The sequence below is a fragment of the Cyprinodon variegatus genome, unplaced genomic scaffold (genome assembly GCF_000732505.1).
Source record: "Cyprinodon variegatus isolate N-32 unplaced genomic scaffold, C_variegatus-1.0 Scaffold1187, whole genome shotgun sequence".
Taxonomy (NCBI): Eukaryota; Metazoa; Chordata; class Actinopteri; order Cyprinodontiformes; family Cyprinodontidae; genus Cyprinodon; species Cyprinodon variegatus.
In genome coordinates this window covers 152979-175253 of record NW_015151640.1, presented here as the reverse complement: position 1 = coordinate 175253, position 22275 = coordinate 152979, and the positions used below count along the sequence as shown (strand labels likewise).

Sequence of the window (22275 nt, the reverse complement as noted above, 5' to 3'; positions counted from 1 at the left end):
ATGCCAATGCCCCGCACCTGCCACAAGATGTCGCCAAATTCAACACTTATCAGAATTTTACCTTTTATATGGTGGAAAAAATGACTCATAAGATCGTATTTCTATTTTAGGAGAAGAAATCTAGTTAAATAGTGTACAGTTTTATCAGAAATAGGATCATTAACTCAAAATGTTATTGTTAAGGTGAAGGTTTCTCAGTTATTATTAGACTAACCCTTCGCCTTTTTTCATTATCACTCAGCTGTAATTCTTTCAGAACCAAGTTTTTGTTATATTACCTTCTTATTCTGCAACTGCCTTACAGCTGGGACAATTGGTTCCATTTGAAAAGTATTTAAGCTGAACAAAAATATATATATATATAAGTTCCTAGAATCTTTTTTGTAAATTAGAAAGGTGTCCAAAAGCAAATGTGCAGTTTTAAGGTTTGGTCAGTAAACAGTCAGTGATAAAAATGCTCTAATGAAAAATAAAAAACATAGTTATATTTATTATTATTAATCTAGGTTGTTGCTGCTGTTTTATTCTCACTTACATCGCATGGCTTAATGTAAATCCTTTATTTTCTGTATAAGTTGTAATTGTATAGCCGTTAACACGCCACTCCAGTTGGGGGCGGTAGTGTACCAAAACGTTGCTTTAAGAAGAAGAAGAATGACGCCATTTCTATTACAGGAAGCCAATTAGCCTGTAGCATAACAAGTCGGATTCCTCTGAAATAGATGCTTGCTGACACACATTAGCAAGATTTTCATATTCAAATGCTTGAATCGAGCTGTAAACAGTGTTTATAAGCAGAGGTAAGACTTTTTGAAAATGCTCCAGCTAAGTAAACTAAACTGTTAGTACCTCGATATAACTTATTTTGTTATTAACCGAGAAAATTTGATTTCTTATTTGGCAAAATGATGTGAAATTATAATGTTATCACCACTATAGCTAACTAAATGTGATCAAAGGAAAAAAACGATCATGTTGCACACAATGAGCAAACACATCCACAGCAAACAAAGCCCAGGGCCAGCAGCTAACAGCATCTTTTCACACTTTCATTTTGAAGGAATGGTCTGACACTGCAGCAGCAAACATGCATAGCCGTTTGCAGGAGCTGAAGAAGGAAGAGGAGACTCTCCTCAAAATCAAAGTCATGCTGCAAGACCAGCTGAACCGCCTGAAGGTCAGCGTGAGTTCACAAATAAATAGACGATTGTGTACACATCATCCTATATAATGTTGTTTTTGCACGTTGTATTGAAGTTTGAAGAAGGAGCCTTGAAGTCTATCATCAACGCTCAAACAGAAGAAGGAGCCTCCCAAGAACCTTCAGCAGAAAATGAGGTAAAAGTTAAAATAACCACCTCATTTTTAAGGCATCAAATGGTTATGAGAATCTCTATATTGTTTTTAATTTCTTTATGTCAGTATGACCTCACTGATTACATACGAGACGATTCAGATTAAATGAGTGGGTAATTATGTTTGCAATCTGCTTGTTTTGCAGTAAATCTATGCAATATAATGTGATGTTAACCACAGTCAAGATGCTGGTTTTCTTTAGTTTAACATAGGGTTGGGAACTTATACGTTTATTCCAATTCCCTTATCGATTCTGTGAAACGATTCGATTGTCTTATCGATTCTGTAAAACAATGAACTTGGTAAGTGCACGGTGACATTCGTCTACCTTCACCTGGGACGTTCTATTTCTGCCTGCCTCGGCGAAAACAGGAGGCAGTGAACGGGAGCGGCCTGCCTCTGAGCCAGCCAGGCTACCCGTCTCATCACAGTCATCTAAATCTAATGGAGAAGGCATCCGTTTAATGAAAAAGTATTAATGTACAATTTCGGGTAATAAACTCATCACCCCCTGATTTAAATAAACAAGTGTCACCTTTCTCTCACTCCCTGAACTGCGGAGCAAATTCGTAGCATGTTTAATAACCCCAGAGAGAGATAGGAAATTGGTTTATTTCCAGAAATGGCATATGATTTTCTAGGAACCAAATTAAGCACAGCCAGTGATATTAAACTAGCTACTTACCACCAGAGTTGCCTTCCATGCTGGTCGTAACTTTAGCTTCTGTCTGGAAGCATCAAAAACACAGCATTCGTTAAAATGTATGCCATGTTGTGTGCTCAGGTGTTTCTGCATGTTGGATGTATTTCCTCCCGCGGATGTAATTGCCACTTTGCAATGATTGCAAAGCGCCTTGTTGCTATCTTTCTCTTCCTTAAAATTAAGCCAAACGTTTAATCGCTTTGAGCGCTTTTGTTTTGCTTTTCTAGACTAACGCCTGATCACGTCGTACTTGCTTACTGAATGCCACGCGCGTAACTTGTGTAAAAAATGTGAAGTAAGTCATGCTGCCCAGCGCTAGGCTCTGGTGCTGCCTGGAATCGTTAAGAGAATCATTAAGTGAGCTGCCAAACTGTGCCATGGAATTGGAACACACGGAACCGGTTCTGAACAGGAACCAGTTTTCGATTCCTTGATGCTCTTAATGAATATCTTTTCCTCATCCAAAGTCCAAAGGGCATCGTCTATTTAAACTTGTCGTTTTGTGTCCCATTGCAACAAAAAAAACAAAAAACAATCCAGGTTACTGTTTTTACTTTACAATGATGAACATTTCTATCATTATGAAGTAAAAAATTACTTTTTTAAAGTTACATTTAAAAAAAAATGTTTAAATGAAATTATTGTTTTTATAAGTATGAAATTACATTCAATAATCATCACATCTCTGATGTTGCTGCTATTTTGAAATAACCATTATTGTAAAAAATCTTTATAGCTGTATATTGGTTATTTTTATTCTCCAGGTGCACAGTTTTTATATAGTTCACACACTTTACTGTAAAGTATTTTATTGTTTTTTCTTTTAACTCTTCACTATAGTTATTCTGATACATTTTTCTAAGGTCCACATTTGTGTGAAATTTTATTTTATCACTTTTTTTTATACTATGAAAAACAGAATCTCCCCACTGTGAGAGTTTTAACTTGCATTCAGTTTTTTCACAATTTCATTGTCACATTTTTTCCATTCAAGTATATATTTCTATCACAATTTATTTATTTATGATAAATAAATAAATTATGATAAGAGCCACACAATGGCAGCCCACTGCTCCCCAAGGGGGGGTGAATTTCCCCATTGTGTGAAAATAAAGGGATTTACTTACCTTTATTTGTTTATTTGGCTTTAGAAGTCTCATAATGAATTCATAAAGTTGATCTACGTTCAAGTTAATCTCAGTACAAATAAATATGTTTTCTTAATGATTACACTGCATCCACGAGACATGGTGGTGGCAGCCTTGTGGTGTGGGATGCTTTTCTAAACTTGTATAGTAGGGCTGTAACTGGTTATTTTGCTGATTGATTATTCTGTTGATTATTTTTCCAATCTATTACTTCATAATTGTATAGCAAAAAATATCTCAGTGAAGATTTTATACAGAATTTAAACCAGCTGAATCTAAAATAAAATAATATGAGTTCTGGAATAATCATATTCATGGACAAAATAATTTTTTTAATCTTATATGCATAGTTTTTTTATATATATATACTTTGTATAATTTTGCTATAATAACTCGAAGTGGGTAACTTCTTGCTGATTGCATGTGTGACAGTCTGTAAACTCCAGTTAACAATGAATTGATAACAAAAATAGTTCATGATTATTTGAATAATAGATTGACGATGACTGCACAACAATTTCGGTCTGTGGTTGTACACAACTGGTAAAAATTCCACTTTTTTGGGTTTATTTCATTGAAAAACAGTTTGATCAAATATTGGTTGAATGGATTTTATTAAGGCATCAGGGTAAAGACAGTTAATTGCAAGTGATCCTGATTAATTAAATCTATGTAAATGCTTTACATTTTGGTTGAATCAGAATCTGATTCATTGCTGAGTAGGTTTGCACTTACAAGAAATTAGATTTGGTGCTGATGATGCAGACAAATTATATATATATATATATATATATATATATATATATATATATATATATATATATATATATATATATATATATATATATATATATACAGCATATACAGAATACAGGGTCTATAGTTATATACAATGTATAACATCAAATATACCGTGACAGTGTCACGGGGTGCTCCTGGGGTTGTTGGTAAGGCTGGTAGCGGATGGGAAGAGAATTATCTAAAAAAAAAAAAAAAAAAATCATTGTTTGAAAATCGTCTATCTAAATTCTACTTAACATTGTCATGTTGTCTCGATCTGTTAATTGTATCTTACATCATGCTGCATCCAGCCTTCAATTCAAAATGTCAGTGCTATTCCTAAGTTTCCTGGATGGGAAGCAAAACGTCTTTAAACTTGGAAACAAAGTCCAGTGGATTGTTTTACTTTTTTTTTTTTACTTTTTTGGAATATCTTACATCATGTTTGTCTGTGGATTTTACCTAACCACCAGGGGAGGAATTCAAAATTGGAAATGAAAGAATAAGGGGCTAATTTACATTAAGCACAAGAACTTTCTAACAGCAGGCATGACAGAGAACAAATGCCACAAATTCAAACATTTTGACATTAATTTCCCGCCCTAAAGCTGCCGAACCAATGAAGAGACTGGGCCCAACTCCTGCAGAGCTGAAATAAAGAGCTAATGAAGCTCCATCTTTCACTAGAAAGTCTTACTGCGGCGAGCCAACAAGCTAACAGGGGCTAGCATTATGACAGCGATATGTAGAGCTCCCTCTACAGGTTTGGAGGGAAACGGTTCAGTAGATGTCAGCGGCTTATAGCCCTGTGTAGCTTATAAATATATATGTATGTTTCCAGTTTTATTTTATTTATTTTTTTTTTTTTTATCTAGTGGGCGCCACTTATAGTGGAAATACGACATTTTGCTGAGTGATGTCTTTCGTGTTTTTCCTTTGTCTCTGATCTAATTTATTCATATTCTTGCAGGTTAATGTTAATCTTGATGATGAGGGTGAAATCAATCGTACTAAACTCCTGCTGAACAGTGCTGAGGATTACGACATGGAGGAGGAGGACGATGACGAAGACGAGGAGGACGAAGAGGATGAAGATGAGGAGAATGAATATGATGAAGATGACAATGAGCTTGGATTTTTGCCTCAAGAGGATGAGGAGGAACAGGATTATTAAGAATTATGGGTTGTATGTGTGTATTTGCACCACTTGTTAACAATGGAGAGACCCTTTTTTGTATGTTGGTGAGTGTAACTTATTTAGATGGAGTAAGAGTTACAGTGTCATAGTGGTGCTAGCATCGCCTGTTCTTTGCCTGGTTTAAACTGAATCAACTGAATTTTTTCTCCATTTGTTTCAAATATTGTGAGAAACGCGTCACTTTAATGCTTTAAAGCAGTTTCATTAGGTGCTTATTCAGTAGCGTTCTAGACCAAATTTTTGGTGAAAATTCACTTCAAAATCAGAAATCCCTATGGTTGATATGTGTATCATGAAACATTATGGCTGGGCCATAAAAGAGTAAAAATGTATGTGTTGTTATAAAAGAAATGAGAATTGTAAGCACAAAAATAAATGTTTTGCATTTGTTATTCTGTGTCCGATTTTGTTTTTGTTTCATTGTGTTTTTTTTTTTCAGACAATTTAATAACGGATATATGTATTTGGAATATATAGATTTTAATAATGCCATTTTTTTATCGTTTGATCTACTTATAGATTTTACCTGTAATCCATACTAACCAAAATTAAATTAGAACCTGACATGTTTTACCCTTAAATTAATATATTTGAATGTTTCATTTAAATATTTTTTTGATTATATTCACTTCTATATAGATGCACTAGAGTCTTTCTTTAACCACTTAATGCCATGATCACAATTTACATTTGATCAGAAGGTATAGCACTTATTACATATCACTTACAAAATCAGGGATCCGTTTCATGAAGCAGGTTTAACAAATTCAGATTCAAATCCGCAACTCTGAGATGATCTAGCCAAAAGTCGGAACTCTTGAGTGTTCGGATTTACAACGGCTGCTATGAATTAGTTCACTTTAATAGGTCCAGTTGGAGTTAAAAGCCTGCGCAACAAGTATGGAAAGCCATTATTGGTGGACCTACGATTTGACCAGTCACCATAACAACAGGCAACAGGAGGTGCCTATTTCACCCCACTGGAACAAGATTTTAATGCATAAATGCAAACAGTAAAATAAAAAAGGAGGAATAAAAAAAGACAGAATCAGCGCTACAGCTACAAAGGGAGGAAGATGGCAAAGAAGGTTGTTTAAATAAGTTTATATGTTTAAGTTTATATGACGTGGGCTATGGCAGGCCATTTTTACATTTATTAAAACCACTCCTCTGTTCGATTTGTAGATCACTAAAAAAAGATTTTTCCTGATCAAAATCACACTCATAGATCTAACAATAATAGAATATTTTCTAAATTACATTTTTGTTGCAGAAAAAGAATTTTAGGAAGTAAAAAACAAATAAGAATTAAGTTTGATTTATCTAGAAACGTTTACACATTTTAAGTGGCTGTTCTGACATTTATCAGCTTTATTGAAAATGTATTTATATCTGAAAAATATTGTTCAAATAATACAAATTCTGACCAGTAATATTAGGAATATGGAGATCTGAAATTAATTTATAGGCATCCACAATGTTTATTCTAGATGTGGAGAATGTCATTTTTTTTAATAAATGGTCCTTTAGGCAAATATTTTTTTTGTTTTCCAGATATCAGGAATACATTCAGTAAAACTAGTACATATCAAAGGCTTGCCATAGTGTTGGCATGAATGTTGAATGTTAGTAGAACACAAATTGTGTTCTGTGAGTTGCATGAAGACATTTTTGACGTGCAACTCACATAATTTTTGTACTTATACTCAAGAATTTGAAGAGGTGTAACTTTATTTTGTAATTGTTACAGATTAAAAAAACATCTACAGTTATGAAACACCAAAGTTACAATGCACAAATAGTTTTGCAACAATAGTTTTGGATCATTTGAAGCAAAACTGAGAATGTAAGAGATTTTTTATGTGCAACTTGTAGAACAGAATTTGTGTACTGGTACTTAAATTTTAAACAGATGTAAAACAAATTTGTATTTGTGATTTTTTTTTTTTTTTTTATCCTACAAATACAAAACTTAGAATGCACCTCTCTCTACAACTTCAAATTCACACTTATAATGCACAAATAGTTTTGAAACAATAACCTTCATTAGTGAATTTTATATATAGGTTAGCTCTGGGGAGAATGTTACTATGGTGACTGAAACAAAGGTTGAATAAACTCTCTTTGTGAACCGGAAAAGTCAGCTCCCTGTTTTCAGGTTTATTCAAATTTAGGTTTAGACTTATGGGTAAACCTGCTTCATAAAGGGGACCCCAGCTCATACAAAGGCTAATATTGGAAGCACTTTGTCGCCATCTAGTGGTCAGAATTATGACCAATTGTGCTCTTGAGCTAATTTGGCCACCTTTAGATCTTGCACATGTTCTGTTTAATTAATAGATATTTCGTAGTTTTGGAATCATTTATAAAGCATCAAAAATGTTGTTGTTTTTTTTCTTTTGAATGCGAATAAATTCATTTTACACCTAAGCTAAAACATATTTCTGTCCTCATCTGACCCAGAAAAATGGGAATGCAGTGCAATCACTTTCAACTGAAAAAAAAAAAAAACTATTCAGCATTTTCCAACAGGTAAAACAATACATTTAGTCTCACAATGCAGTGAGCGTTCACGCTACTGCAGGGGACGGTTCTGGAGATGAGTAGTGCTGCACCAGGCTGTGGAGACTTCTTCCTTCGATGTCTCTAGCTTTCTCCATCTTCTGCTGCGTTGGAGGAGCTTCTTCTCCCAGACTTCTTTCCTACATTTGGGAATGATATGACTTTAAGTAAACTATAACATAAGGTAATATGTGAGTGAATTCGATCAAATTCATTATATTTTGTGCTATGTTTCTAAATTGATATGATTCTAAAATGTTATTGTCACTATATTAGAAAAAATAATTGCAGGAGTTTTAATGTCCATATTTATTTGTGTGAAAACACAGATGTCATGTGACTGTTGACTGTAAATGTATCAACCTCCCAAACATTAGCTTTGCTTACAGAGGTGAAACCACAGTTTGTATAGAATCTGTCAGCCTCAGCAGGATTCACTCGCACTCCATTGAGTTTGAAAAGAGGCATTTGGCTTTGCATTAGGGGGCCGAGACCCCCCACAGACCATCACACTGGATGCTTATAGAGAGCTTGATGGACTTTTAAGTTTGTCTTTGATACTAATATATTTCATTTTCAAGAAAGCGTGCATTTGTTAGCCTTGTTGTACCACTATTGTCTGTTTCTGTGATTAAAAGTGGTCACTAGATGAGTTCTTGGCCCTGTTTGTAGCCCACATCAGGGAGGATCTCATCAGCTGTGCTGCAGACTCTGGAGTACCATGCAGCTCCGCTGTGCACTCAGTGTGTGCCATGTGCTTATGTTGGTGCTGTGTTTGTCTACGGCTGAGGACTTCGACTGGACAAAGAACAACTACGGCTCCTTCTATTATGGCACTTTTCCAACTGGTATACCTAAATTCAGAAAAGTCCTTTGTTCATTTTGCCAACCATGCCAGCTGTGAGAGCCCGCTGAGCTGATCAAGTGTTGCATTTGATAGGATTTTCATGGGGCGCCGGAGGTTCGGCCTATCAAACAGAAGGAGCCTGGGACAAAGATGGAAAAGGACTGAGCATCTGGGATGTGTTCAGTCATAAAAAGGGCAAAATCCAGCTAAATGACACGGGGGATTCCTCCTGTGAGAGCTACTACAAAATAAAGGTGGGGAATCAGAGTGAATAAGAGACAGAAGGAGTTTGCGTGATGTGCATAGATCAACCTAAATATATCTGATGTATTTTGTACAGGATGATGTTTCTTTGATGAAGGAACTCAGACTAAACCACTATCGTTTCTCCATCTCCTGGCCTAGAATCATTCCCACTGGTATAAAGTGTGAGTAAACCTCTAGAAAGAGAGATCATATCACTATGTATATATATAGAGAGAGATTTTTTTTTTAAACACACATTTTAGTGGGGGTTTATGTGATAGAAGAAAACAAAGTAGGAGATAACTATAAGTGGAGGAAAAAGGAAAATTATTTTTTTTAAATAGTTTAAGAAAGCATTTCCTGCAAGTTTGAAGGTGTACACTTGCATTTAATTAGATGTACATTCATACCCCCAAATGGTAAATGCGTAAGTTATGTGTAAGTAAATCTGAGGGAAACTACACCTATTCTGTGAAGGTGAAGAGGTATCATCCAAACTTTGGAACATTCTGAGAGCATGGTTCAATTCTACTGAAAGTAGACAGTATATAGTCATTTAATCTGCAAAGTTGTCAGAAACATACAGCAAAACATTTTCAGTGGTAACTGGAGGGGGGAGGGGGGGGGGGGGGGTTTGACTTAAGAGGGCTGAATAAAGATTTATGTCAGACTTTTTAAGATTTATATTTGTTTAAAAAAATACTGAAATTTTTTATTTTCTCCTTCTCTGTTATTTGTTCCTTTATTTTGACATATATTCCCTTTAAGTACACTGTTTATAACATGCAAACCTTTGTGAAAGTTTTAGGTGCTCTAATTGTTTGTATGAAATTATCCTCACTCTAAAGTTGAACACTGTTTGCAGCTGACCATGTTAATGAAAAAGGAATACAGTACTATGACGAACTCATTGACCATCTTCTGGAGAACAACATCACTCCCATTGTCACGCTGTATCACTGGGATCTGCCTCAGGTGGGTGTGTTTTATGCTGGCCACCTGAAAGCTTAACTCTAATTCCCCTTTAAATAATGAATCGTGTGTTTTTTTTTTTTCTTTTCTAGGTTTTACAAGAGAAATACAGCGGATGGCAAAACATAAGTATGATCAATCACTTCAATGACTACGCCAACCTTTGCTTTGAGAAATTTGGCGACAGAGTGAAGCACTGGATTACTTTCAACAATCCATGGGTATGTTTGCTACAAGCTCTTATACTTTTTCAAGATATTTTGCAATACCTTTGCATAATCCAATATTTAAAATCCCACTATTTATCTCAGACATCTGTATCTTTATTTACCACTCAGTCTGTGGCTGTTGAAGGCTATGAAACAGGTGAGCACGCTCCTGGGCTGAAGCTGAGAGGAACTGGGGCTTATAGAGCTGCACATCACATCATAAAGGTAAGAAGAGGCTGCAGATGTATTCATTTATTTAAACCTAACTGAAATCAGTTCAACAGATGGAACTTAAATGACATCTTTTGGCATGCAGGCACATGCCAAAGTTTGGCACACTTATGATACACAATGGAGGGCGAAACAAAAAGGTAAGCAAGGCAGTAAATCCTGTGAAAAAAAAAGGTTAAAGGTTCATCCTGCATTTGGTTTCATAATGCTGAGAGCTGCTCTGCGTGTCTGCAGGCCTGGTTGGCGTCTCGCTGGCGGGGGACTGGGGTGAGCCGGTGGACATCAGCAATCAGAAAGACATTGAAGCGGCAGAGAGATATGTCCAGTTCTACCTGGGTTGGTTCGCCACGCCTATGTTTCATGGAGACTACCCTCAAGTAATGAAAGATTTTGTTGGTGAGTTACACTGTATACGGTCTGATCTTCAAAACGTTTGTGTGAATTAAAACAGATGCAAATTTTCTCACGCAAAAAGACGATCTTCATACAAGATGCAAAGCAATTTGTGTTTTAAGACAGATATTTAATGCTTTTAATTAGGCTCATTTTCTGCATTTTTGTTGACGCACTTTGAGATGTTGCATAAAGTGCAATATAAATAATATTGATAATTTTTAGTGCAATATAATTTTTTAATTATTATCATTATTAGTTCCATTCATTTCCATTGCTTTGAACTTTATATTTCTTTAACGTCCTCTCTGAAGCTGCTAGAAGAAAAAAGCAATTAGCTAATTTTAATGTGGCCTACCAAACCTGTGTGTACATCTTACCCTTTATGCCATACAATATTTGTTAATCATCTGCAGCATGTCCATGTAATTTAGTGCTTCTCATTTAGATTCCTCCAAAACAAAGGCTTTAATTCTTGCTTTAGACTAAAAAAATAAATCACTAAACAACTTGTGTGCAGGAAGGAAAAGTGCACAGCAAGGGCTGGGGACGTCTCGACTGCCTTCGTTTTCCCCACAAGAGAAGAGCTACATAAAGGGGACGTGTGACTTCCTTGGCATTGGTCATTTCACCACGCGCTACATCACCAACAGGAACGACCCTCCAGGTCGTAGCAGCAGCAGCTACTTCACAGACCGTGACCTGGCTGAGCTGGTTGACCCACGATGGCCTGATCCTGGGTCAGAATGGCTCTACTCTGTGCCATGGGGATTCAGACGTCTGCTGAATTTTGTAAAGGTACAGAGTAGAAATGGCTTTTATTTTTGCTGAATCGTAGCTGATCTCAGCTCAGAGCCAGTCCAAATAAACTGACCTGTTTATGTGATTCTCCCTCCTGCAGACTCAGTATGGAAACCCGATGATTTATGTGACAGAGAATGGAGTCTCTGAGAAGATGATGTGCACAGAGCTGTGTGATGAGTGGAGGATACAATATTATAAGGAATATATCAATGAGATGCTAAAAGGTAATTGATTCCAAATGTTATATATAACAAACAGTGAAAGATCAATGCATTATCCAATTATCCAATGTTTCTCTCTCACTCAGCCATCAGAGATGGAGTCAATGTAAAGGGCTACACTGCATGGTCCTTGCTGGACAAGTTTGAGTGGGACGAAGGTTTCTCTGAGAGATTCGGCTTGTACTACGTGGACTTCAGGAACAAAAACAAGCCTCGTTATCCAAAAGCTTCTGTGCAGTTTTACAAACGGATCATCAGCTCTAATGGATTTCCGAATCAAAGAGAGGTGAGAAACACTGGCAGAGGCCTAATGTGGACAATTGTTTTGTTCTTTGAAAAAGAAATTTAGTTCTTCACATTGGACTTTGGGCCACATGCTGAGTCAATGATATGTAGCAGTCAGGTTTCTTTGTGAACTCATAAATGCCATAAGAATTGAGCTTGCAGGCGAGGTTAGTGGGCCACGTGGTGGAGTAGTTTTTCAAATTGATGCTTTGCAGCAATAGAGCCTTATTTACAAGAACCTTTGACAGTATGCCCTGGATCTTTCCTGCTGCTCCCTATTCTCTATCTTTCCTAAAATATACATGTTTTTTGTAACAAGCATGAGAGTGAGATGCCTGTTTTTGGCCCTGCCATTTCCCTGTAAAGTTAAAATAGTTATAAAATCACTGAATTTGTGGATTTTAAACTACCGGTATTCCTTTAATGTGCCAATTTATGATGCTGTGCCATTTTTTTTATTAAAAAACTTTGATCTGGATTTAGTATCTTCTCCTTCTCTTCACTGACTATATGTTGGTGATGTGTATTTAAATCAGGATCTTTGATTTTACTTTAGGATTTATAACCTAACTATAAAAATATATATTTTCATAGGGCAATAACTATCTAGTTTTATTTTATTTATTTTTTTCAAAAAACTACATTTTGTATTAGTCTCATCTTTTTTGATCATTGAATTAAAGCATGGCAAATACTTCCCTGATCAACATAGATGAAAGTGATACAAAATGTAATTTAATGGAAAAACTCTAGCAGTTTCCTGTGAATCGGCGTAAGTTAAAAAGGGGTCTTTGTTTTTTTTTTGTTTTTTTATCTCATTCACAATCCAGACTAAAGTCATCTGGCCAGTAGTGGCCTGCGGGCTAGCAGTTGAATGGCTCTGGTTTAACAAAAATTACAAAGAAAATTACACAAAATTGATTTGGTGGGATTAGATAATGCATCAGCTTTGTATAGTATAGTCCATTTTGGGCTATGTAAGAGTGAGAAACAATAATAGAATAAAGTCTTGGAAATTGATCCAGCCAAAGTCTTTAATTTTTTGTGACTATTCACAGGTTGAAAACTGGAGGAGAAAGGCTGTGGAGATGTGTTCTTCCAGCAACCAGCTATTAGCTGCAGGTCAGTTCATCTTCAGTGTCTGTAATGATTTTGTCCGTGATTGCACAGCTAGCTGGGGTAAACAAAGATCTGGTTTAAAACAAACAAAAAAATTGGTTATTTGTTAATGAAACTTAGCAAAAGCTGTTAGAATTTTATCTTAGTGCATATTGAAAGAGAATACCTAAAAAAAAATAAAATAAAAAAAATAAGGCTAAACTTAAACTTAGTCCTCAGAGTTAATTTCAGAATATCTGAGATATCTTCTTTGTTTGCCCTTTCAGCTAGAAGAAAATCGGAGGAGCATGCCGAGATGCCAAGGGTTTGGCCAGTGCATGATGAAGTTTAGAACTTCAGGGTACACGATTTTTACATTTCAATTATTTCTGTTTTTTGGATTTTTGTGGTTAAAATTTAACTACAACAGTGAGGTGTTTGCAGATTAACAAGTAAAAAGCTACTTTTTTCCAGGGAGTATTTCAGCATGCAAGGTAATCCACAAATTAGATGTTATATTTACAGGTATAGTTTTATGAATCAGACTTAAATGGACTAGAATTAGAATAGAATTCACCTTTATTGTCATTACACTGTGACAAGTATAAAGCAACAAAATGAACTCTTTGCATTTAACCCATCCCTTTGGGGAGCAGTGGGCTGCCATTTTGCGGCTCCGGGGAATAGTGTGGGGTTAAGGGTTTTGCTCAGGAACCCAGAGTGGCAATCTGTGGGAATGGGGCTTGAACTCAGAACTCTGGGATTCAAGCACAGTGCCCAAACACTAGCCCACCACAAATTCATGTATGCTTAAATCAAAGCTGACATACAATGATTTACTCTGTGTTTGCTAAATGTAAAAAACAAACAAAAAAACATCTAATATCAGAACAGAAGAAAGAGGGCACACAAATGATTTAACTATGAAGACATTTAGGGCCTTTTTTTCCCCAGTTTTCTTTATGTCACATAATGATTCTCTAAGTCTAGACTTCGACTTGTCTTCTTCTTCGTTCATCTCTGTCATTTAGATTTATGCAAGATGGTTCATCCTTTGTCTTGTTAGATCTTTTTTTTTTCCCCAAAAGGCTTAGAGCTCTTTAAGATATATTTTTTGGCATATTTTAATGTTTTTAACAGTTGTGCTCTAATTTCAACTTATAACTTGAATGCTGCTTTTGCAGTCACTTTCCTGCCATTGTCCTATACTTACCTAAATGTGACATTTTTGTGCCCTCCCAGATGTGATCTTTAGGAGTAAAATTTAAAGACTCTAAGGAAAGGCCCTTTTCAAGCCTACTTTACATTACATAGTACATAGAATACTGGTGAGCCACACACAGCTGCCCCGGGGCTCACTGAGAGAAGTGAGGACACTGCAGAGATAGAGCTGGGCTGAACTGGCAACTCTCAGGCTAACTCCTGCATCTGATGCTACTGTTTCTATTATCATTTTACCACTGTTCAAATTTTTTTTTTCTTTTTTGCCCACTCCATGTGTTGAAATAGAAATTTTTTTGAAGTGATTTCTCAATATTTTGAATCTGGCAGTAATCAGCACTGTTCTGGTTAATCAGCTAATTAATCATTTAGTTTGAAGAGGAACTATTAATTTTACACTTACTGGATAGGTTTGTCTCCAATACATAAAACTTCTGAGTTGTAAAAAAAACTGTTGTTTTTTTTTAATCTGAAACATTTGAATTTGCACAAACAAAACAGAAACAGAGTAAATCTCTCAACACTGTCATTGATCCATTCTTCTGTTGCAGGGTAAACTCCTGCATCAGACACCACTGTTGTTAGGCTGCACATACTTTTGCACAGCCCTAGGTGTACTTTCAGTGGATTAAATGTACAGCTTCCTGAAATACTCTCGAGGGGCAGCATGCACTCCTCAAAGGGTTAAATTGCCGTTAATCACCTCTAAGTACTTTCTCTTCTTTTATTAGAGGAACAGCGGAGTACTGCTGCCAATATTCTAAGACTTATACATGGTAAGAAATCCCTCGTGCTCGCAGTAAATCAGAACGTATGATTCTGTGGGGGAGAAATGTTAACCCTTTGAGTGCTGTGCATAAGCATCTACACTAGCTTCCTGCACTGTGTGTGTGTGATCGCTACAAGGTTTTGATGGGTGTAAATGTGTTTTGCAGACCCGCTGACCAGCCACATGGAGATGGTGACTGAGATCGTTGTCCCCACCGTATGCACACTCTCCATTTTGATCAGTGCTGTGCTGCTCATGTTCCTGCTGCGCAGAAGGAACTAGGAGGCGTCTGAAACCATGAACACTCATGCAGTTTTTCTCCAAATATTTTCTTTAATATTTTTGTGTGAAAATGGGTACATTTATACGCTGAATTTGATGTGTATACAGGGTTGGCTTAAAAAAAAAAAAAAAAAAACTGTGTTTGATCAGATAACATAGAACACAGTCAGTGATTGTGATGAGGTAAACAAACCTGTAGTATAGTACTTTTATTTCATGTTGTAATTTTCCAAATGAAGATTGCATTTGTGCTTTTATCAGGATTAAACTTTGTTCAACATATAGCCTCTTGTGAATCTCTTAACAGCCACACTGAACAAACATGAGAACATATTAAAAAACTCAAAATGAATCCAACAAACAGATCAGTAGAGATAACAGCTAATAATAATAGCAAATGCAAAAAGTTAATTTATGCAAAGCTGATGAAGCTGCAGCACATCATTGTAGAAAAGAAGACATGCTCCTTGGTGTCTTCATTTACAGTTTCATTTGGCATATCTAAAAAAAAAAAAAATAATTGAAGAGAAACAGGTTACATATACTTAGTGGGGAGTTTAAGCACATATAGTGAATATAGAGAAGTTTAAATGCATTTATCATGGCCGCCTCTGTATCATTGCCCTACACGTCATTATAGTTTGTTAATCTGAGGTTTATTTAGACAAAAAGCTTCTACTCATCATCTGCCAGAGATGCCCAAGCTTCCCTTTACCCAGACAGCTCCTCTGGGGGGAGCCAGTCAAGGAATACAGTCCCTCCAGCATGTCCTGGGCATCCTCCTGGGAGAACCAACTTATGTCTGAGCTACTTCAGCCAACTTCTCTCGCTGTTGAGGAGAAGCAATTCTACTCCAAGCCTTTCTCAGATGGCTGAGCTCCTCACCGTATTCTATCAGTTTAGTAGAGAGTTCATGAATCAATTTAATTTCCCAGCCTCTCCTGAAATCTAAGAAAAGCTTTCCAGGAGGTGGGAGCTGAATATGTGCACCTGATGCTACCACCAGACCCCACCTCCTGACCAAACCCCTTCAGGTACCACTGTTTTTTCCCCCACATGGGTGTTGAAGTCTACCATTAGGATGGCAGTGTCCCTGATAAGGGCACTGTCCAGAAGGCTGTTGCCTTCTTGGCTGAGGATGTGGTTTGTTTACATACAATTTATCAATTTTTGCATGCTGATATGAATGGGCCTTTCAGACAGGATGCATGGCAAGCACTGCTGCACTTTGAAACCCAGGGGCTTTTGCCATACAAGGAAAAAAAGTTGAGACCCGTATTGAGAGAAAATGTAATTAACTGGAATCAAGACCAGTCTCAATACACACTTAGATTAACAACTGTGGGCTGAAGTTGATTGCCCAAAAACTACATCATATCACAGCAGTCATCGCCTCTGAGTACCTGGTACGACCCCTGACTTGATTGGTTTGCAGTCCCATGCTTAGTCTCACCTCTATACATAAAGTAGCAAGTGAGTGTAGTCACTAAAAGCTAATGTTAGCTTGTGTCAGTTAACATCACCATAAAGCCTCTCAACATCGGCCAAAGTCCGAGCATTCAAATCACTGAGTGCTAACTGTTCTGAGCTCTCCTGCTCTGGTCAGAACAATCCAAACAGGTAGAAGCATTCACACTGATATTTCAATGCTGTAGCTCTTGTAGGTAAATGCCTTACTGAAACCAGGGCTCCCTCCTTCAGGAAAGCACAAACCTTCTCAGCGCACTTTCAGAGCTGCACTTTTCATCATTATTGTGCGTAACGAAAGTAATAATAAAACAATTTTCTGGTATAGCTCGATCATTGCCTGTGTTGAGTGTAAATAAACATCTGTCCAGCACTGCTGGGTTTTCTTGAGAGGTACACATAGATTACCTATTTCAAAGATGACGTGATCAACCAGAGGCTTGTCACTGAGCTGTAAGGATGTCCGCACCTCACGAGGACCTTGACCACTGGATATCTCGACTCCCCACACCACCGGTTGCTCCCTGAAGAAAACATGCACGCAAACTAATTTTATTGTTTTGGTTTTCCAGGGTAAAAAAGAAAAGAATGTCATTTTACAAACGATCTATACATACGTATTCTTTTTTGGTAATTTGTGCCTATCGCATCAAATTCTAAGAAAATTGTATTCCCTTTTACTTTTTTCCCACCATCTTTGTCACATTATAACCTCAAACCTAATTCTACGATAGTTTGCAAAGCAACACATCATACAGTTCTGCAACTTTAACAATCAATGAGTCTAGATCAGATTGGGGAAGATTGGCAGTTATTATAAACAAAAAACAAAAAGAAAACATAAATAATAATTATTTTTTTGCTATAAAAAAAAGTTTAGACACCTTACTTTTGATAGAAATGGCTTATCAGGGCTGGTTTGATCTGGAGATGGAATTCATGTTCCTCATCATATGTCGAGGTTTTGTAGTGATTCAAACCCAATCTGTAAATACAAAAGATATTAGATTGCTTCTCCAATTGGTAAAATACGCGTTTAGTTTGTTCATAAGTCAGCAAAGGATGGACAGTATTTACTGTGTGAGAGCAAAGAGTCGGTCGTAGGGCAAACCCAAGAAAGTGCGGCAGGTTACTATTATTTCCAACAAGTGGTGCAGTTTTCTGAGTCGGATCACTTGCTCTTGCAGATCGACTTCTGTGCTCAGGTAGTAACTCTGTTCAGAAAAATGTATTAATATTATGAATTAAATTCTTCGTTTTTTTTTCCTTCAAAAAACATATCGTCCAAATATGTAAATAATAAACATTTATCAACTTACCAAGTGGTTTAAAGTTGTCAATTCCTCACCTGACAAAGAATAAACAAGGTATTACAGCTTTTTATTTGAATCCTAATGGTTTACTGGGTGTGATTGTTAAGAGATTTATTATCAAAAATAAATCTCACATTTGTTTTACAAAAATGAATACAGGAAAGATAAAAAAGAGAGGGATCACCAATGAAGTAGTTGATGTAGTCTTTTCTCATCTTGTCTACTCCCATTTCCAGCAACATGATGACTGGGGTGATGCCTGTCAGAGACACGTGATCGATCTGTTGTTGGTAGGACTGAATGATCAGTTTGCTGAGAGAGCTGCTGCTGTCTCTGTGAATCTGGAGGCAGAGGAAAAGAAAATCAACAATAAGAATAAAACAAAATAAAAATCTAATTAGATTGCTGGAGTAACCTCATATCATACCCAAGGCTTAATGTCACCGTATCGTAGAGCTTCAACAACCAGCTTCAGAGAGTCTCCAATGTCCTGGTATGAAGTCACGCCTGTAAGGAAAAAAATTAATAAAATGGTTGCATCAGATTATTTTATGCATGGAATCCAAGTTTTGTTTACAGCTTATAAAAGAAAACAAATAAATTATACTTTTTCTCATCCTGACCCACAGCTCCTCCACAAAATCCAAATCTCCTCTTTCCAAGAAGGAGTTGGAAATGGGAGGATCCATCTCCTGCTTCTGCGTCTTCAAAAAAGAACAAAACATAGCAGGTGTCTCAGTTTTCCCTCTTAAATACTTGTATTTAAGGAAAAAAAAGTGTCTGTTTGGATTGTTATCACACCTCTGCTGTTTTAGCTGTTTGAACCTGTATTGTTTTTGCCAAATTCTGAAGTTCTGAAAGAAAAGGAAAAAAAAGCAATATTAACATGAGAGCTTCTGTAGCTTCTAAAATATGTTTCTCATTGCCTTGTCTGCCAAAATCACCTTCAAGGTAGGCTTTAGTCAGATTTACAGCTGATGTGCTTTCCAAAGGCTCCATCCATTCAGTCTCGCCAGTTTTCAAACCATCTGCAAGTGTCTGAAAGAGCGGGAAAATAAGCAATTTGTTCATTTATTTTAACTTTCACTGGATGCATTGAAACAGTGTTTATGTATAATGCTATCCAAAGTGATTTAGAGATGAGTTAAACAAAGGAAAATGGCTAAGACACCATCAAAAATAGTTGACACGCAATAGAATTTCACCTTCATTATAAAGCTGTGGTAAATAATGCTTCTAGTCCTATTTTAAAGAAACCAACTTTTCTGCACATCTATGTTTTTTGAAGTATTTTGTTCTAGAACTAATGAGCTTGAAAAAAAAAAAGATGCCTTCCTAGGTTTCGTTCATATGCAATAAAAACTGAATGAGAGTGAGCAGGTCTCTTATGACCCGAGGAATCTACATGTTTAAACATGACCGGTAATCTGATCTGTCTGTAGAGCATTCAGTTCATAATAGATGAATAAAATTTTTAAGGCTCCTTTGACAACTACCCAATCTGTGGCTATTCGGGGTGGTGTGAAATAATCTATTTAACTATTTGGATGAGCTGCAACCGCCTGATTGTTTTTGTATAGTTGGGTAAAAAAATAACATTATTCTAACTTACCTGAAAATAAAAACATGATCTAGATTTTCTCTTTATGGTTTTTCATTATTCTTAAATGGGAGTACACTGATTTATCTGCATGTTATGCTTTCTTTTAGGCTCTAAGATCATACAAAACCTACTCCCTTTGCTCTATGACCTATGGCAAGCTTATTTCTGATCTCTAACAATGTATTTTTTCGACAAAAAAAAAAAAAAAAAGTTATTTAGTTGTTGTTGTTTCTTCATACTAAATTATAATAATTCTGACCAATAAGCTAAATAACTGTAAGGAAATTTGATGACAATGAAATATAGTCATGTGATGTTTTAATACTCAATCATAGATGGGCCAAGCAAAGAGACCTGGGCCAGAGCTTGTTTCCACAGATAATATAAATGAATCAAACAGAGATCTATACTAACTTTGTACAATACTAGAAAGCTTGTATCAATATCGCAAATAACACAAACTACAAACCTGAAGAAACTCTAGCTCCCTGTATATCTCAAACATCGGGCTTCTCATGTCCCCACAGACAACTTTGATATTCTGCACAGCAAAAATAAAAACAAAAAAAACAATGTTAAAGTCAACAAAAGCTGAATAACTGACAGTTTTACATCTAAAGAAATAATCCTTAACTGTTCATTGATTTCAACTAGAAATCATTCATTTAAATATCTAAAAACTGTGGTTGACTGGAGCTTACTAGAACTGCAGAAGAAGACAATGGAGGGATCTCAAGAATACTCTCTACATGACTCCACTTGAAGTCCACCATTATGCTGCTTTGGGACTCGATGGTGGAGTTGTCCACAACGGTGGACCCAAACAAACTAAACCTTGCAGTTCCTTTAATCCCGATCTGGAAACAGTCAAAGATAAAGTCACCAGATAATCGCCCATGCAGTGAAGCAAAGATGACCACAGCGACTTACAGAGGAGCGAGGGTATCTATTCCTGTGCACTTGTTTAAGTTCTTCCAGGGTTAACAAAGATTTTCTTTCCACTGGTGAACCTAAAGATAAACAAATCATCAGAGACTAAACCAAACCTACACAGATCCAAAGCCTTAAACCATAAACTAATGACACCAGACAAAACATTTTTAAATAATTCTTTAATTTATTTAGATAAAATGAGTTACCAAAAATAGGCTTATTTACTTTTTCATTGCTTTAAGTCAACCACGGTAGACTTTTAACTATTATGAACTAGCCCTGTTTAAGTCATACAGACAGCATTTTAATTCAAAATATACTTCAAATAGTAGAAGGAGATCACCAAGATGTTTTTGGTAAATGTTAGACTTTTTGTTCCGTTTGGTCTGTGGTAGCTTTAACCTTATTGTCCAGTTTTTTGTTTAAATACTGATCCTTTACAGTCAGAGCAAACTTGGTAAAAAAGCTTTTGTTCACTTTGCTCCACTGGCTTGATACAGAACAACTGGAAACTAACTGAATTTATTTACTGACTGCTTTTAAGCCTGAAAGTTCTTGAGGCTGATTCCATAATATGAACCAATTTTTCATAATTTGCAGTTTCTTTTCAATGTAACAAATGTGTTTTATCTGCTGCTGACTCTTGACCAACACTCCACTGGAAAAAAGAGGATTTTAATTCCAACTTGATTTTATGGGTTATAAAAGTAAAAAAGATTATTCCTGAACACAGAAACTGAATTTAGTTCATTCAAGAGTCAAAAAAATATTTTTCTGAGGTTTACCTTTGCAGGTAACAGAATATAATTTGACCCCTGTTACTTTGCCTCCCACACAGACTGGTTCAGCACCAAACCAGGCAGTTCCTTCAGCATCCCCCATGTCACATCGCACCCAGAGAGGATGTAAGGTAAGTTTTTGGTCCACTGCTGACACACTAGGGTTTTGAGATAATGTGTATAAAGACAGCAACTGCCTATAGGAAGAGAAAATAACGTTTAGACCCACAGCTTTGCATAGAATAATTGGTAATCATTGTACTGCTGCTCACCTAGCTTTGATGACTGTAAGTGGCTGGGATCCTTGCTCCTTTTGGAAGACATCGTAATGGTCTTCGTCATTGTCCCCTGAACAGTTGGATGTCTCTGTGTTCAGCTCATCAACAAGTCCACTTATGTTTGGTACCTAAAAAAAAGTCAAAATATTCTGCAAGTGAGGACAAAATGTCCTTATACAGCATTGACTTCTATGTATCCCTACCTCTGTGTATATTCAAAAGCAACAGAGTTGCTAATGGATTAGTTTTACTTTGCCCTCATTTAAACATCAAACAACAGACATTTAAAAATCTCTGCCTTACCTGAATAACATGATTTTTTTGTCATCACATTCTTTAAGAAGTTAAGAGAATTGGGCCTTTGGATAATTTTTTTATTTCAGTTGAAGAGACAAAAAGAAAGCTATGGTGATTTAAAAAAAAAAATAATAATCTGAGACGTCAAACTATTTAAAAAGGTAGAACATAAATTATAACGTTTTAGTTAGATTTTTATTTAATCCGAATTGTGGAAATGATTTTTGTAACATTCAATTAGCTTTTTATCATTACACAATGGTGTTTTTTTTTCTGTAAA

General features: G+C 36.2%; 3 protein-coding genes across 3 annotated transcripts in view; 2 read left to right on the top strand and 1 right to left on the bottom strand.

Annotated features, from left to right (window-relative positions):
* Nucleotides 1-640: 640 nt before the first annotated feature.
* snapc5 (small nuclear RNA activating complex polypeptide 5) lies at nucleotides 641-5591 on the top strand. Its single transcript, XM_015401138.1, has 4 exons — nucleotides 641-800; nucleotides 1061-1177; nucleotides 1258-1338; nucleotides 4958-5591. The coding sequence occupies exons 2-4, from the start codon at nucleotides 1088-1090 to the stop codon at nucleotides 5159-5161; spliced, it is 375 nt and encodes a 124-aa protein (XP_015256624.1). The 5' UTR covers nucleotides 641-800; nucleotides 1061-1087; the 3' UTR covers nucleotides 5162-5591.
* Nucleotides 5592-7775: 2184 nt separating this feature from the next.
* On the top strand, nucleotides 7776-15376 carry lctl (lactase like). The gene is made up of 14 exons (XM_015401135.1): nucleotides 7776-7931; nucleotides 8420-8595; nucleotides 8688-8848; nucleotides 8935-9013; nucleotides 9706-9815; nucleotides 9905-10033; nucleotides 10151-10246; nucleotides 10338-10392; nucleotides 10487-10648; nucleotides 11166-11443; nucleotides 11547-11673; nucleotides 11757-11956; nucleotides 13014-13077; nucleotides 15210-15376. Exons 2-14 carry the CDS (start codon nucleotides 8469-8471, stop codon nucleotides 15323-15325), a joined length of 1704 nt encoding a protein of 567 aa, XP_015256621.1. The 5' UTR covers nucleotides 7776-7931; nucleotides 8420-8468; the 3' UTR covers nucleotides 15326-15376.
* A 140-nt stretch (nucleotides 15377-15516) lies between these two features.
* Nucleotides 15517-22275, bottom strand: part of zwilch (zwilch kinetochore protein) — a 7635-nt gene continuing 876 nt past the window's right edge. Inside the window, exons 4-18 of the mRNA XM_015401134.1 lie at nucleotides 21693-21826; nucleotides 21427-21617; nucleotides 20639-20718; nucleotides 20410-20565; nucleotides 20178-20249; nucleotides 19050-19143; nucleotides 18907-18959; nucleotides 18713-18809; nucleotides 18533-18612; nucleotides 18290-18446; nucleotides 18112-18140; nucleotides 17870-18006; nucleotides 17682-17777; nucleotides 17201-17316; nucleotides 15517-15826 (exon numbers count right to left, since the gene is read on the bottom strand). Of these exons, the coding sequence (XP_015256620.1) occupies nucleotides 15738-15826; nucleotides 17201-17316; nucleotides 17682-17777; nucleotides 17870-18006; nucleotides 18112-18140; nucleotides 18290-18446; nucleotides 18533-18612; nucleotides 18713-18809; nucleotides 18907-18959; nucleotides 19050-19143; nucleotides 20178-20249; nucleotides 20410-20565; nucleotides 20639-20718; nucleotides 21427-21617; nucleotides 21693-21826 (1581 nt within the window). The 3' untranslated portion in view covers nucleotides 15517-15737. The remainder of the gene's footprint in view (nucleotides 15827-17200; nucleotides 17317-17681; nucleotides 17778-17869; nucleotides 18007-18111; nucleotides 18141-18289; nucleotides 18447-18532; nucleotides 18613-18712; nucleotides 18810-18906; nucleotides 18960-19049; nucleotides 19144-20177; nucleotides 20250-20409; nucleotides 20566-20638; nucleotides 20719-21426; nucleotides 21618-21692; nucleotides 21827-22275) is intronic.

Excerpts from the sequence above, each read along its gene's own strand:
- snapc5 (XM_015401138.1), top strand. The coding sequence starts at position 1,088 with ATGCATAGCCGTTTGCAGGAGCTGAAGAAGGAAGAGGAGACTCTCCTC. Across the intron at positions 1,178-1,257 it reads ACCAGCTGAACCGCCTGAAG|TTTGAAGAAGGAGCCTTGAA; the intron begins GTCAGCGTGAGT and ends GTTGTATTGAAG. Across the intron at positions 1,339-4,957 it reads AACCTTCAGCAGAAAATGAG|GTTAATGTTAATCTTGATGA; the intron begins GTAAAAGTTAAA and ends ATATTCTTGCAG.
- lctl (XM_015401135.1), top strand. The coding sequence starts at position 8,469 with ATGCAGCTCCGCTGTGCACTCAGTGTGTGCCATGTGCTTATGTTGGTG. Across the intron at positions 11,444-11,546 it reads GTCTGCTGAATTTTGTAAAG|ACTCAGTATGGAAACCCGAT; the intron begins GTACAGAGTAGA and ends TCCCTCCTGCAG. Across the intron at positions 11,674-11,756 it reads TATCAATGAGATGCTAAAAG|CCATCAGAGATGGAGTCAAT; the intron begins GTAATTGATTCC and ends TCTCTCACTCAG.